The sequence below is a fragment of the Magallana gigas genome, chromosome 5 (assembly GCF_963853765.1).
Source record: "Magallana gigas chromosome 5, xbMagGiga1.1, whole genome shotgun sequence".
Taxonomy (NCBI): Eukaryota; Metazoa; Mollusca; class Bivalvia; order Ostreida; family Ostreidae; genus Magallana; species Magallana gigas.
In genome coordinates, this window is record NC_088857.1 from 45,030,543 (window position 1) to 45,047,479 (window position 16,937).

At 35.3% G+C, this 16,937-nt stretch overlaps 1 protein-coding gene across 2 annotated transcripts; it reads left to right on the forward strand.

The window, feature by feature from the left end:
* Positions 1–6,534: 6,534 nt before the first annotated feature.
* LOC117687030 (uncharacterized) lies at positions 6,535–14,095 on the forward strand. 2 transcript variants are annotated; one of them, XR_010714293.1, is made up of 3 exons: positions 6,535–6,682; positions 6,910–13,751; positions 13,979–14,095. XR_010714293.1 is itself a non-coding variant. In XM_066085797.1 (2 exons), exon 2 carries the CDS (start codon positions 7,673–7,675, stop codon positions 13,547–13,549), a length of 5,877 nt encoding a protein of 1,958 aa, XP_065941869.1. In that variant the 5' UTR covers positions 6,535–6,682; positions 6,910–7,672; the 3' UTR covers positions 13,550–13,928. The 2 variants fall into 2 exon arrangements, 1 of the variants encoding a protein (XP_065941869.1); XM_066085797.1 differs by lacking the exon at positions 13,979–14,095 and having other exon boundaries at positions 6,910–13,928.
* Positions 14,096–16,937: the final 2,842 nt, after the last annotated feature.

The window sequence follows — 16,937 nt, forward strand, 5'->3', positions numbered from 1 at the left end:
GTAACCAATCAGATTTCAGTATTTAACATGAAAGTATAACAAAAAACTTTGTAAAACATCATTATTACACAATAAAATGTGTTCTTCATGTAAATAATTATTTGGTTGGATTAAGTTTGATAAGATGATCAATTTATTGTAAGGGATTGCGTTACAAAATTTAAATTCTACAGGTAATATACAGTGCACCAAGAGTGAATACATTTTGAACTTTTTTCTAAAATTTTATTCTTGAGGAAGTATTTGATGTAAAACATTCGGCAGCTCTAGGGTGAGATCCAGGGGGAGAGGGTAACCATAACACCTTTTTTACCTTTACATTTTAATTTTCAGAAAATGTACAACTTAAATCTCTGATAAACTGCTTATAGAGGGGTAGGGAGTAGAGCTCTTCATTTTTTTAAATGTCCTTACATTCTCAAGAATTTAAAAAAGACTGGACCCCCTCCCCGTCCTTTCTAGATTCCACGAATATTATAACTTAAAAATAGGTCTGATCCGACAAAAAATAGATATGTAAAAAGAAGGATCAAACAATTGTACTATACTTAAAAGCATATATATCTTTTCCTAAGGCGGGTCAAAAATTGCAATGATACTCCTTACGGGTATAGTAGTAATTGTACTATAAATGAAGAAACGATAAAAGTGATATGGGATTTTAAACGCAAATCATACTGAAAAGACGTGCAAAAAAACTACAGCTAAAAGGAGTCTACCCTAAACACCGGCAGGGTCGATTGTAGATTGTCAATGAAATATACACTTACAGAAAATGCACAAAAGAAGCAAGGAGTAAAAATACTAAATCTAAAAATACCGCCAAAAAATATGCTAAGAACATATAGAAATTCTGAAACAATTAAAAACAAGAGGCCCAAGGGCCAAATCGCTCACCTGCAAAACAATAAGCGACATGATAAAATTAGCTTGTTGAGTATTTTATCTCAATATGCAGTTTTTGTCAATTTTTTAGAAAGAATTTCTCAGAAAGTCGCGCTTCATTTTCTGAAATTTTGTGTTAATAAGAAAATATCTTATGTTTTGCTACTTATACATAAAATCCATCTTTGGACTCGCAAGGACTGAAAAGTAATAAATGAACAAAATTATACTAATCCCAACTATTAGGTAATCATGTATTTCTGTTACATGAGTACAAGGTGAAATGTTTAAGCTCACCTGAGCTGAAAGCTCAAGTGAGCTATTCTGATCATATTTTGTCTGTCGTCCGTCCGTCAGTCTGTCCGTCTGTAAAATATTTCACATTTTTAACTTCTTCTCCAGAACCACTGAGTCAAATTCAACCAAAATTGGCACAAAGCATCCTTAGGCAAGGAAAATCATAGCTGGGAAAAATAAGTTCCACATCATTTTAAAAGGGGAGATAATAAGGAATTATTGGAAAATATTGAGAAATTTTAGATCAAAGTACTGAAGAACTGATGATGGGATGTTTATTTATTTTAAAATCAATGATGTGTTATTTTGCATAACAAGTACATGTCGTTTCTAATTTGATTTGAATTACGCACATTTTCCTAAATGAATTTTTGTACTTTTTCGACAAGAATGTCGAGAGACCCCCTTATGAATCATGTTAAATAATATTCAAAGATAAAATTAATTAAATCAAACTATGTATCAGTAATAGAAATATTTCTCGAAAATTGCATGGATCCAAGCAATATTGAACTTTAGTCTCGTTCAACCAAACGCTCGGCTGACACCGTAAATCTCCGACAAGGATTTGCGTGGACAGCCGAGCGTCGAGTTGAACGAGACTATATTGAACTATGGCGTAGGAATACATACGACTACAAAAATTTAATTTAAATTGTTCGTACCATTTAAAATCTGACCACTAGAGTATTACTAGTGTATTTATGAATAAGTTTCCTTGAAAAACAATGCTTTAGCATGCATTAGATCGAATTTATCAATTATTTTCAAGAACTAAGTCTTGTTAGCAGCAATGATTTGTGCTGAGGTCCAAACACTGTTTCACTTTCGGTTTGTCTGAGTAACTGCATAGGAGAGTTGATTAAAATCAACTCCCAAAAACAGTTGTTTTTGTATTTGCATGGTTTTCTCGTAGACATGCTCATAAAAAAATGCAATGCCAATTGATACCATTTTTTGTTTGAAGCATTTTAGGATAAAAAGAATATCAATAGTGAAATGCCTGACCATACCACCACCAGAGCCTAATTGGCGGGGTATTTTAAGCAAAAACAGGTCAAATTTTCAAAAATCTTCTTGTCTACCTCCACACTTGTTGGAAAAAACAAAATAAATAATTATGGTGTCCATGAAGCCCCCTGCCAAAATGGTAAAACTCATGGTCCTTGGGTCAGATGTTCAGGGCCCAAAGGTGGTAATGATATATGGCCCTAGAGTAAAAATGTATCAAATCTTAGAAAATATTCACTACTCCCATAAATATTTGAGGAAAACTCAACCAATTGTTATGATGTTCATTGGCGTTGGCGTATCAGGCCCTATGGCGCGTGCAATATGGCCATATAGTTAACATGTATTAAATCCTTAAAAATCGTCTTCATCCACAGCAGGAGGAGACAAGCTAGATGCATGGTTATAATGTTCATGAAGCCCTCCACCAAAATTACGAAATTTATGGCCTCTTGATCAGAGGTTCAGCCCAAGAAAACATTCGTTTCTACATCCACAGCAGAAGGGATAAAATGAATGGACTTCTTTCTCGTTTTCGTTAAAAATAAGTTCATAGTTTGTTTGCAGGACCAAAGGTATTTTCTACAGAGTAGTTGTGATGCAAGGAAATAGATAATTTACATTGTGTCCTGCTTCTTGTCGATAATATGAATTAAGTAATTTATTTTGCTGTTAATACCCTATCTCCTTCTTGGTGTCTTTATTTTATTCCTGAAAGGTTTGGTTGCTATCATCAGGACAATTTGTACAACCAATCTTTCCTTTAAACGCGATTGTTATGTAATGCAAATACATCCGGGATCCATGCATGGGTTATTTAAAGAAGAACAAAAAAGAAATGCAGCACGGAAGACGTTGTAAAAATTAAAAAAAAAATACTTTTGAAAATATTTTCAATACTAATGCAACTTGTTTTGAATAAGAATTGTAAACCATAGTGTTAAAGTGTTATCGTTGCAAATTATCATCTATAATAATTTTATCCTTATTAGATTTTAACATCATTTATGATGTTTCAACATTTATTGTTCTTAAGATGGAAAAGACCATTCATTTTTCTTCAATTGTTTTGCGAGATTGTTCTATGCAAAGTTGGAGACAAATTGGGTTTTTCTGGCTTTGTCGTCGAAGTCACCCTTTACATTTCACACGTTATCTATTTTGCTACAGAGCTTATTTTAACCCCTTTTCATCAAATGTTTAAGCTTATATTGACAATAAGTAAATGGTTAAGAATAAGTTGGATTGTTTTGGAAGTACTCTACTCAAAACCACAGAGCCAGGAAGATCCAAAATTAATAAAAAAGCATATGTGTCGGAATGATATATCTCAATAGATCATCAATATCAAGAACTATTGAATATTCAGATAATTTCCTTTATACAGTGTCTACAACATATTTTGAAGATATATGTATATGTGCAATATATAAGGCAGCAGTTAATAAAAATAAATATTTGATAATCTTTACTTTTTTAACACTCAAATGAGATAACTGTTTCTTTAGTATAATCAAAAGAGGCATACAAATCGCTTTGATTGAGTTTTAGTTTTTTTCTTGTAAAACTTGTTTCAAGTTTAGGGTCACAAAACGATTCAGCAGTCGTTGACCATGTCCCAAGTCTCTAAACTTCTGAAAATCATAGTTTATACTGAAGACGATGATTAGTACTGAAATAAACAGAAAAATGGCGGTTTTCTTGTGAAGAATATGTAGTTTTAAAATCGAAGTCAGTGTAATGATACATTTGTAGGTAAAGATGCGCTTACTTTTAACTTTTTAAAAAGGGTTGCGCTTAATAGGAGTTGCACATTACGGCTTTGTTATCTTTTTTAACCAAAATGACAGTCTCGCACGAGTCCATCGTTCTCCTTAAATAATCAGATTCTTAAAAAAAATGTATTATGAAAATGCATATCTTACTGTTTAACAAGTCATATGGGTACTATTCTAGATATAAATTCGGCATCTCAATGTATAAAATTACAATATGTTCAAATAATACTACAGATAGTCAACCAAACACATTGAAGCAAACTTGGAAAACTGCTAATGAACACTGCAGAAGTCGTAACGCATCACTTGCAAGTTTGAACAATTCAAATAATTTAGGACCCTTATTGACGGACTTACTTATACGGCGAATAAGGTCGTCAGTAGATGGGAGGTATACTTCGTGGATTGCGTATAAAGGTAATTAAAGGCAGAGTCTAGACTATTTATATATATTAGTTTATTATTTATTCTAGGAATTCGAAAATTGGTTCTTTTTAGAATCAAAAGCGGATTACTGATACGCTGCATACACAGATTATCATTAGTTATTGATTTTGGTCATTTTCGGCAAAATGATAAATTCGATTTATTTAAACGTCAAATAAGTTACATTTTATATACCAAGCATTAATGATAAAAAATGATCATGATCATGACGATGTGTCGCTTTCAAGGTTACCGTGAATTTTGATCAGCAACTTGCAACAAATGTCTTTGGAAGAAAAATAATTTTTCAGGCTGTTTCGATGTTCTTGTCATACCCCATGGCACAATAAAAAACGAAAATATCACGATTCCTGATAATACTGTAGACAAGTGTTACCTTGAGTGTCAAAGGGAAAATATCAAGTGCGGACCAACTGAACCAGTATATTTTGCTATAAAGGTAACAGTTTTAATCATCATGATATGAGTTAATGTCAGAATGACATTTGCTACATACATGTACCTAAGAAACATTAAAACATTATTCGCAATAACTGGAGTAAGTTGATATCAGTTTTGTTTAATTTTGTATCTTTCCTTAAAAAAATTTGATTAAATTTTATTTTGCTTTATTGATAATTTTATTATATAAAATGAAATTGCAAATGAACAAAAGTGTTTTAAAATGTTTACCCATTAAAGTATTTAAAATTTTAAAAAAAGCATAGTTTAAAACCATTTCTCTACACTGTAATGAATTGTTTGCTTGTTATACATCGAGACCTAATGTGAACCAATACAATGATGTTAAACTACCACATATAACTTGACATTTTTTTCTCAAGGCATCTCTCTGTTTGTGCGTCTGCAGAATTCAAGAACTTCTCTCACACAGTAACAAATGCAATGAGTCTTGTTTTGCCGATAATGATAGCTACGCTGATGACTGTTTCAGCGTATACAAAGATCGTAAGTATTATTTTCGTTTAAAACGTAGATATAATTTTATGTAGCCTTGTTTGATTGTATTTTGTTTTCATAGGGTAAGTCTAAACTTCATAAATAATACATATTTTGTTATTCCAGTTTCAACTATTTTATGCTTACTTCGGTTATGGCAGACATCAGTCGCTAAAGTACAATCACATTTTTGTCTTACTGACCGACATTTTATTATACATTTCTCCATGTCGCCGTGTTAAAGTCAGTAAATGACTTATAAATTGAATATTTTAAAGTTTCGATTGTAAGCGTAAAATATCAATTATATTTATTAAATGATTTTTGTTTTCGTAATAAGTATATTTTAGAATAATAAAAAAGAATGCTCACCCTATTTTTGGCATTATGGTATGTTTCGTAAAATAAAGTTTGTTTAAAAAAATCCAAAATTTATAAAAATCGTCAAAGTCCGTATAAACATTGGATAGAAAAATAGTTTTTTTTAAACAAACACATCGATCAATGTTGTAGAATGTCAGTCAGATGATATATCTACACAACTTAGACATCGAATCTTCCACTACTATTATTACAGATAATTTGGAAGATACAGAACCAAATGGATTTTGTTTGCTTTGTTCAATAGCAAATCTAAACTCAAATGTAAAGTTTAGTGCTTTTGGATGCGATCCCATTGGACTGTGTGGTACAAAATATTATTTAAATATGTTAATATTTTAATTTTTTATATTTTCTCTTTATTTTACGTTACTAATTACAAACTGCAGAAGCTTTTTTGCATAAGTAACGTTATAATTAATGGATTGATAAACACAGAGACTTTAATTAAAAAAGCAAATTAGTAATGGGAAACATTATTTGTCAGAATATTATGAACAGGACAAAGTAAAAGAAAAATAGGAAACGTTTCAGAGTATATACTTTTTTATTATCCCCTCCCGCAACTTGTCGCGAGGGGATATAGCATTGCTGGTGTGCGTGTGTGTAATATGTATGTAGCTTATGGGCAAGATTCAAAGAAAACCCTTGCACCAATGGTTATCAAACTTCGTGCATTTCTTTAGTATGGTAAAAGCACAAACCCTAATTTTTTTAAGTCAATTGGCTAAATATTTATTTAAATATTGCTTTAAATCACCGTTTTAAACAGGAATTTCATGTGTCACTTGGTGTGCTGACACTTTCCGGAACATTTTGTGCCGTTTCGGGACAGTTTCATGTTTTATGTTTTGTTTACGTTTAGCCAACGTCAGCCTGGTGGCTCACGACTCGGTCGTCCTATGTTATTGCTCAATTGCAACTTGATTTTGTGGCCCCATGGAGTAAGTTTATCATAATATTGTGTGAATGTATGCTCTGCTTAAATTCAGAAATGTTTCAGTGAAATTTTCTAATGTTTACTATTTTTTCGTTGTGATCATGGTGAAGAGGAAATTCGAATGCAAAATGTTGTCAAATCTAAATCTGTAATTGCGAAATTTATTGTGAAATTTATTCATCTATTTTGTACCGAGCATATTGTGATTGTTGTTTTTATTTGTTTTTTCAGTTTTTTACCCTTTAATGTCTCGTCATTAAATAAACAAGTAAACTGTTTATTGTGAGTTTTTTGGACCTGGCGAGGCAAGGGTTATATTTAAAAAGTCCATATTCAGGACAGCACAGTAAAAAATCCATCATCACCACAACTAGTTGCGGTTCCATTCCTGATGTTTGACACATTGTGTCCACCGAGCAGAATTACAGGGCAGTGTGATCATCAAAACAGCACCCCTCCATTAGTCAGCTATTTCCTCTTTGCTTATAGACATTAACATTGTAGGCTTCCCACATTATGATTTTTTGTATTGACTTGAAGTACAACATTTAACAGTAGATGTGTGATGTTTGTGTATATTTGACATACTTTTATTGTCAACATTTTGTTAGCAAACTTTTAGGAACATTGTATGTACATTTAACATACATCTAAATCAGATATCATTGCACCATCATTATTATTGCCCATCATTTGCATGTGATTTTATTGGGCATTTATCATGTTACAGTAAGTCAATTTGATAAAACGAAACGGGTTTTTCATGTAGTGTAATTTTTGCATAGTGCATTGTTGAGATATATAAAACGCAGGGTTTTTTTTGTGATTACATGGGCATATCACAATTGTGGTAACAATTCAGTGATATTTCAAGTACATTTTCAACAAATTTGACTCATGAACTTTGCTGATATTAACAGTTCTATGTATGTTTATGTTGTAAAAACAGTTCTGTGATTAGAATTACACATTGTGCACATTTTTAATATCAACCATGTGTGACCCAATGGAAGAAATTATCAAACAGGAAGAAAATGTTCCTCGCTACCCTAGTCGTCAAAAAACCTTAACAGAGAAGGGAAATTCTTTATACGAATCTTGTGTACAAAAATTGACAATTGCATTTGATCGCATATGGAAAGATATTGAAACAGAAATTTTTGAATTTAACTCAAAGGCCACAGATATTGAACCACATGTGATGCAGCGATATCAAGATGATGTTTCATGTCTCCGTCAGGAATTTGTGGCATCGTCTGATAATTTGGTGGAATTCCTGATCAGAACAAACACTGCAGAAAGTTCAGCGGAAAGATCAAGACACCTTGAAGTATTTTCTAAGAGGAAGGGTGTTGTGGATCGGTTCCTGGCAGCTATTGCTGATCGCATTCTTCAGACCGCAGATGATATTTCCCAACGGATGGCTTCGGAATCCACGTATACTAGTCGCAGCAGCAAGAAGTCAACATCATCACAGAGCCGATCAGCTATTCTTCTTAAAAAGGAAATAAACGTTGAGAAACAAAGGACTCGCCTAGAATTTTTAAAACATGAACTGACCTTAGAAAAAAGAAAATCTCAGCTCGAAATGGACTTGCGTCTACTTAAACAGGAAAAGGAAACCGCTGTGGCAGAGGCAGAAATGAAAGCTGCAAGAGACCATATAGAGCCATTAGATTTTCATACAGTACTGAAGGAAGAGCATCATTCCCAAATGCCAAAGGAGGATATTATGTCCCATTTCCTGTCATCATTAGAGGGTCAGTCATCAGCAACCTTTGCGCAGTTACCACCACCTAAGTTCATTTCAACTCCCTATGAGCATGGGCCTAAGGTAAAATCCCCTGAACCTCAGATGCCAAGGAAAACAGCTCAACCAAATCCTAACGTAGCTGACTTTACCTCATTTTTGCTTAAAAAGGATCTACTTACCTCAAGGTTTATGTCCTTCACTGATCAACCAGAAGCATTTACAGCTTGGAAAACCAGCTTCCAAGGAATTCTTCGAGAACTACGAGCTTCACCTGGCGAAGAGTTGGATCTTCTCATTAAGTGGCTGGGGACAGAGTCTAAAAAATTTGCCATGACAATGAGAACAGCTAATCCAAAGGATCCTGAGAAGGCAGTTGATTTGATATGGCAACGTCTACAAGAACGTTATGGCAGTCCAGAACTTGTAGAAGCAGCCTTGAAATCAAAACTAGACAGATTTCCATTGGTTTCTATTAATGATGGCAAAAAGCTTTATGACTTAGCGGATCTGCTAACAGAAATTGCTGCAATTAAAGAGGATCCTACCTATGCAACTCTTTTGTCGTACTTCGACTCATCCAGTGGAATCCTACCTGTTGTGAAAAAGTTACCGATGAACCTTCAAGAGAAGTGGATTACAAGAGCTGCAGCCTATAAGAGACACAGTGGACTACCACATCCTCCATTCAAGTTTTTTGTGGAATTCATCGTTGAAATGAGTCAGATAAGAAATGACCCTGGACTTTGTGTACGGGAAAGAAATAAGGAAAACATTCAACGCAGGGTACCGGTAATAAATCGAAAGACAGATGTAGAGGTTGACAGTAGAGAGAGAAGAAAGGAAAGCTTAGACCCATCTAAAAGATGCCCTATTCATCCTAATGACTTTCATGCCTTAAACAAGTGTAGAACCTTTCGCACAAAACCCATGAAGGAACGCACAGACGTGTTAGTGAAACACGGAATTTGCTTCAAGTGTTGCAATTCAGCAGAACATTTTTCTAAGAACTGTTATGAGAAAGTGGCATGTTCTGTATGTGCTAGTAACTCGCATCCTTCAGCATTACACATTGATTATGGCAGACCTCAAGGCGGGGAGCAAAAGGAGAATTCAGAGACCAAGAAAACTGTCAACAACAAGTGCGCCCAGATTTGCGGTGTTATTCCTGGAGGTAAATCATGTTCCAAGACAATTCTTGTCAAGGTGTATGATAGAGAAAATCCAGACAATTTTGTGCGAACATATGCCTTGATTGACGACCAAAGTAATTGCTCCCTAGCAAAGAGTGAATTGTTTGACTTGCTCGGAATCAAGACTGAGACAAAGAACTTTAAATTAGAAACATGTTCTGGTGTCAGGAACATGACCAGCAGGGTTGCCAAAAACCTTTTAGTTACATCATTGGATGACAGTACAACTCATCAATTACCGCCTGTCATAGAGTGTGACGCCGTTCCGGATAATCGTAATGAGATAGCAACACCTGATATAGCTAAACGATTCCCACATCTTGCAAACATTGCTAGTCACATTCCGGAGCTAGACCCTCAAGCAAAGATACTGCTTCTTATTGGACGGGATTTGATCATAGCACATCATGTTCTCGATCAGAGAATCAGCCATGATGCTCCATATGCTCAGAAGTTGAGTCTAGGTTGGACAATCATAGGTGAGACATGCTTGAACAAGGCTCATTTACCTGCGACAATATCAGTTAACAAGGTATACCTTCATAATGATGGGAGACCTTCTATCTTGTTGCCTTGTAACAGCTCACTCACAGTTAAGGCTCCTCCTGTTGACGAAGATGATATGTCTTCCATATTTGAAAGAACACCAAATGATGATAAGCCAGGGCCTTCACAGGAAGATAATATATTCCTAGGAATCATGGAAAGTAAGTTCCATCGCAACTCTTTAGGGGAATGGACGGCTCCCCTGCCTTTTAAGCCTGGACGACCCAGACTTCCAAACAATTATTCTCAAGCTATCAAGAGAGCCAGATCTCTCGACACCAATCTTAGGAAGAATCCTACCAAAATGGACCATGCCCTAACCTTTATGGAAGGGATATTGTCTAAAGGGCATGCCGAAGTAGCCCCATCTTTAGAATCAGACGATGAGTGTTGGTATTTGCCAATATTTGCCATTTACCACCCAAAGAAGCCAAACAAAATTAGAATGGTCTTTGACTCTTCTGCCTCGTATGAGGGAATTTCGTTGAACTCGGTGCTGCTCTCAGGACCAGACTTAACCAATAACCTACTCGGTGTGCTTCTTCGTTTTCGCAAGGAGAGAGCTGCACTAATGGCGGACATTGAACAAATGTTTTATTGTTTCCGTGTGTCCAGAGAACATCAAAATTACTTGCGCTTCCTATGGTACAGGAACAATGACCCATCGGATAGACTTATCGAATATAGAATGACGGTGCATGTTTTCGGTAACACGCCCTCGCCTTCTGTTGCGACATATGGCTTGAGACAATCTGTTGCTGACCATCCGGATCCTGAAATCAGAGAAATAGTACAGAGAAACTTCTATGTTGATGATTTGTTGGTGTCAATGCCGCATGAGAAGCAAACTGTTGAGCTCATCAAGAAGACTCAGAAGGCATTGATGGAAGGCGGGAAGTTGAGATTACACAAAGTAGCCTCCAATTCTCAAGAAGTAATGAGTGCATTTGAAGAAGAAGTAAGAGCCAAGGACTTGAAGTGCATTGACTTGAGACTAGATGAGGCACCCTTACAGAAAAGTCTAGGACTTACTTGGGACTTACAGGCGGATTCCTTTAAGGTAGATGTGACTATGGAGTCCAAACCCTTCACGAAACGTGGGATGCTGTCCACGTTAAACAGTCTCTATGATCCCTTTGGATTCATCGGTCCTGTGACACTCAGAGGAAAAATGCTGTTTCGTAAGGCCTTGGATTTGTCATCTGATTGGGATGATCCTCTTACTGAGTTTGAGAATGAATGGAGAAATTGGTGTGATTCACTTCAAGATTTATCTCATATTAGTGTTCCTCGATCTTACACGTCTTCAGGTTTGCAAAACTCTTCTAGAGTAGAAGTTCATGTATTTTGTGATGCTTCCGAGTTGGCCATCTCTGCGGTTGCCTATCTAAAAGTACTGTACACGGAACATGCAGAAACTGGATTCTTGCTTGGAAAATCGAAGTTGGCACCTACACATGGACACACAGTTCCCCGACTGGAACTTTGTGCAGCTGTACTTGCAAGTGAAATTGCTACCATTGTGACAGATAACTTAGACCACAAAGTGGACCATACTCAGTTCTACTCCGACAGTCGCATAGTGTTAGGTTACCTTTACAATACTTCAAGAAGGTTTTATACCTATGTGTCTAACAGAGTACAGAAGATACTTAAGGTTGCTCCAGCCAATCATTGGTCTTATGTGCAGTCAGAAAAGAATCCAGCAGATATTGGATCAAGATCAATTGCTGCAAGAGATCTCCAAGGAAGTAAGTGGATTAAGGGACCTGACAGTCTCCTTAAGACTCAAGACTGCAATGAAGTGTTTCCTTTAGTGGATGCTGAGAATGATAGTAATGTAAGACCACAACTTTCAAGCTTAAAGACTGTTACAAAGAAGCCATTTGGAGTAGAACGATTTGATAGATTTTCAACATGGAACTCATTGGTCAATGCCTTGAGCGCACTGAGATATAGAATATTGAAGAAGCATGGAGTTGAGAGTGATAGATTTTCCTCAAGTTTCCGTCGGTTTGCAGAAGTGTTCATTGTTCGGACAATTCAGCAGGAGACCTTTCATCAGGAAATATCATGTCTTCAATCTGGAAGGACCATTTCAAAGGACAGTTCTATTATCAACCTCGACCCTTACCTAGATGATGATTCCATTCTGCGAGTGGGTGGACGACTGCAAGCTGCTGACATAGAACATAACCTTAAGAACCCCTGCATCATCCCTCGTTCGCACATAGGTAGACTCCTCATTAGCCATCATCATGACTTGGTACATCATCAGGGAAGGCACTATACAGAAGGAGCAGTACGAAGTGCGGGTTACTGGATTGTCGGTTGCAAGAAGCTAGTGTCCTCTGTCATCTTTAACTGCGTTACATGCCGCAAGTTGCGTGGACGATTAGAACAACAGAAAATGGCAGACCTGCCATCTGTCCGAGTTAGACAGTCTCCACCATTTACCTATGTGGGTGTTGACATGTTCGGTCACTGGGAGATAGTGACCCGGAAGACGCGTGGAGGAAGTGCAAATAGCAAGCGGTGGGCTATAATGTTCACATGCCTCTCTTCCAGAGCTTCCCATATTGAAGTGGTGGAAGATATGTCGTCCTCGGCCTTTATCAATGCCCTTCGCCGATTCATATCTATTCGGGGAAAAGTTGCAGAGTTTAGGTCTGATAGGGGCACAAACTTTGTCGGAAGCACGGATGCATTGGGTATTGATGCTGTGAATGTAGAGGACCAACCCCTCAGGAAGTTCTTGAGCAAAAATGGTTGCTGTTGGATATTTAACACTCCATACTCTTCCCATATGGGTGGTGTATGGGAAAGAGTTATTGGACTTGCTAGACGAATTTTAGATGCCATTCTCCTGAAGCAACCTAAGCGCCAACTTACCCATGATGTCCTTGTAACGTTGATGGCAGAGGTTACAGCAATACTCAACAACCGACCATTGGTTCCTGTTTCCACTGACCCTAGCAATCCATTAATACTTACCCCGAATATGCTGCTAACTCAGAAGACAGAAGCTGATCTTCCACCGTTTCATGAACTTGATGTAAGAGACATGTATGTGTCTAGCTGGAAACAGGTACAAGTCCTTGCTCAGCAGTTTTGGAAGCGCTGGCACAATGAGTATCTCCAACTTCTCCAGCAACGACGAAAGTGGACAGATTCTAAGGACAATTTACGGATTGATGATGTTGTTCTTCTTCGAGAGAAAGAAGCTCATCGCAACGATTGGAGTATGGGTGTTATCAATCGAACATTTCCTGATGACGACAGCAAGGTCCGCAAGATAGAAGTTCGCACAAGCAGAGGCGGACAGCTTGTCCATTACGTACGACCAGTTACAGAAGTAGTTCTTTTAGTGCCACACCGTTAGACTTTTGTTATTATGAAGTGATTATGTAGTGACTGGCGTCAGGCGGGGAGTGTGCTGACACTTTCCGGAACATTTTGTGCCGTTTCGGGACAGTTTCATGTTTTATGTTTTGTTTACGTTTAGCCAACGTCAGCCTGGTGGCTCACGACTCGGTCGTCCTATGTTATTGCTCAATTGCAACTTGATTTTGTGGCCCCATGGAGTAAGTTTATCATAATATTGTGTGAATGTATGCTCTGCTTAAATTCAGAAATGTTTCAGTGAAATTTTCTAATGTTTACTATTTTTTCGTTGTGATCATGGTGAAGAGGAAATTCGAATGCAAAATGTTGTCAAATCTAAATCTGTAATTGCAAAATTTATTGTGAAATTTATTCATCTATTTTGTACCGAGCATATTGTGATTGTTGTTTTTATTTGTTTTTTCAGTTTTTTACCCTTTAATGTCTCGTCATTAAATAAACAAGTAAACTGTTTATTGTGAGTTTTTTGGACCTGGCGAGGCAAGGGTTATATTTAAAAAGTCCATATTCAGGACAGCACACTTGGCATTTCCGATAGTGTAGCGGACGTAAACATTTCAAATCAAAAACTTGATATTTTGTTGGATAAAGACCGAAACAAACCTTTTTAAGTAATGGTGAGTTAAATAATGTCCAAAGGGAAACATTAAAGCAGACAGAAGATTAATATCATCCCATTTTTATCAAAACAAGTAAGTCGTAATTCGTGCCGTATTTCCCGAATTATTATAAGAGTGAAGTGAAAAAGGTCGAGATTCAGAAGAGACTTTGATTGATATTGTCAACATCAATTATTAGAAATTCATCTTATATCAGTTGCTATAGATCTATTTTAACGCTACCCAAAAAATTGGGTCGAAATACGACATGTTTATGCGAGTTTTCCGGAGAACAGACTACAGATAGCTAGATCTTGTTAAGCAAATATTAGCTATGTTTTTTTATATTTATTTTGAAACATAAATTTGCGTTTACTAATCATCTGATTTTTAATGCTTAATGTATGTTAATGCTAAATTACTAAACTTGCAAACATGTGTGATGTGTTTTCGTTAATTAGTAATAAGGTGATCTCTGGAACCACGTATATGTAAAACCCCTCCCCCACAAATATACATGCACCCCAGAGCTTAGGGATAAAGGAGTTATTATGAAGTCAAAGTGGTTTTAAGATACGTGTATCATATTTACTATACTTTTATATGCTATAATATATGCTTTGATTTTGCACAAAACAAGTTGGTTTATGCCAAAATAATATATTTCCCCCTAAAGTGTTTCATGTTGCGAGGGGATGCTCCGCCTAGCGGTGCCCTTGTTCGAATTTAAACAAATGAAATGACCAACCCCAATAAAAGTAAAGTGAAATACATGCATATCAGATAAACTTTAGACTTCGAAAATACTTTGATGAACCTTTATTTCATTTATTTTTTTTACTACGAATTCTGTTTCATTGATAAACACGAACGCTTTTTTTAATAACTAAGCAAAGACTTATGTTACGGAGTTTTTTGTGCCTATCGTTTAAATTCTTTTTGTCATTGTCACATTTGTAAGTACCCTGAATTTCCTAAATTTCCAAAATACAGTAAGGAACCATAAATGTGAACTTGGTAGAAATATCATTCAGCTGTTTCACAACAACACAGAATTAAGCCTTTTTGTTTACAATGATTTTAAAGATTTATGGGATACTTTTAGATATCAAAAGGGCTGATGGTATATCACATTTAAATAATAATAACTGGTTTTAAAATTTAAAAAAAAACTTGTGAAGGTAAAGTGTCAATAAATTTTCAACTCGTGATTTGCAAACCATTATCTGACTCTAAAATCTATTTCTCTATGCTTGTAGATGTATGAAAAAATAAGAAAAATCTCCTTTATTCATATTTTAATCTCGTAATAGCCGAAAGAGATTCAGTCTCAAAATATCTAACTTTAAGTAGAAAAATAGATTCAGTGCCATCTCTTTGGTTGAATTATTGCAATATGTACATGTGGCATGCAAAAATGATTTTTACAAAGCATTTTGTTTTCAAGCCGAAAGGGAAGATAAATGTTATGGCCCAAAAGAAGATAGCGGCAATTTGAATTACAGTAAACTTAACTGTACACAACAGCTTCCATTTGTTTGCCTCAGCGATAACGGTTGGTATAAAAAACAAAATAATGAAATAAGAAATAATGAAATAAGTAGTAAAAATAATTTTTAAAAAAGTGGTAATGATAAAAGTGATAAAATTATATTTATCACATGCTTTCAAAGGTAAATTAATGACATATAATTATACTGATGCCAAAAATTCTTTAATCTGTCATTAAATGTATTTCTTAATGAATAATATATTATCAATTTATGAAATAAAAAAACCATTTTATATAGCTTTGCTTTTTTCTTACGATTTGAGAACAATGTGATTCAATTTTCTTATTATTTTAACTATGGTCCTTGTCAATAGACCTCACCAGTCAGTTGTTTACATGACAATTTTTAATGACACAATTGTTGGAAAACTGATCGAGAACAATATGTTGCGCAAAATCAAGACCGTTCTATGACAACGGATTAAGAAAGTATTTAAATATTTGAGAGTAAAAAAAATTAAAATCAAAGATGTTTTTTTATTTAAATTCTGCTTTCCTTGAAGTAGAAAAAGAACAAAATTCAACAGATAGTATACATGACCATTTTGAATTTTTAAAAATTGGTTTTTCGGTGATCCAGATACTTTTCAATTTATAACAGAAAAATTGTGATGGGAAGTTCAAGAATGTTGGAGATGACGTAACTCAAATGTATATGATAAATAAAATAACGCGGCGTTGTGTTATGGTCTATTAGTTAGTCTTAAATTATTTGTATGGTGAGTGTAGAGAATTTGAAGAGTTTAAAGTAGTTGTACTATTTGTTAAAGAGTGCATAATATAATCAGTTAACCCTTGCAAGAGGGCAACTGGCCAAGAGGAAATTACGAAGAAGTATGATTTTTTTTTTATCATTTTCCTGTTAGATTTTTGGGCCTGCTTTATAAATTAGACTAAACCTTATGACTTGTCCGACTTGCGCATTTAGAATCAAAGGCAAAATTTACTCAGATCATTTACAAAAAGTTACTTAATTGAAAGTGGGGACCACAAAAACTGTCACATACATGTATCCTATAGCTAGTGCCAAAATAGTAAAATGTTCATGAACAGATTGTATTTTTAAAATTAGAGTGTATTTTAATTTCTGAACATTTGTAGTACTTTAATAATTACAAATGCTTATAAATTTGATCTCTTTATGTTTTAAATCGATTTTTTACCCAAGTTGCTGAAAAACAACACGGACATGAAAATACCTATGTGATCATTGC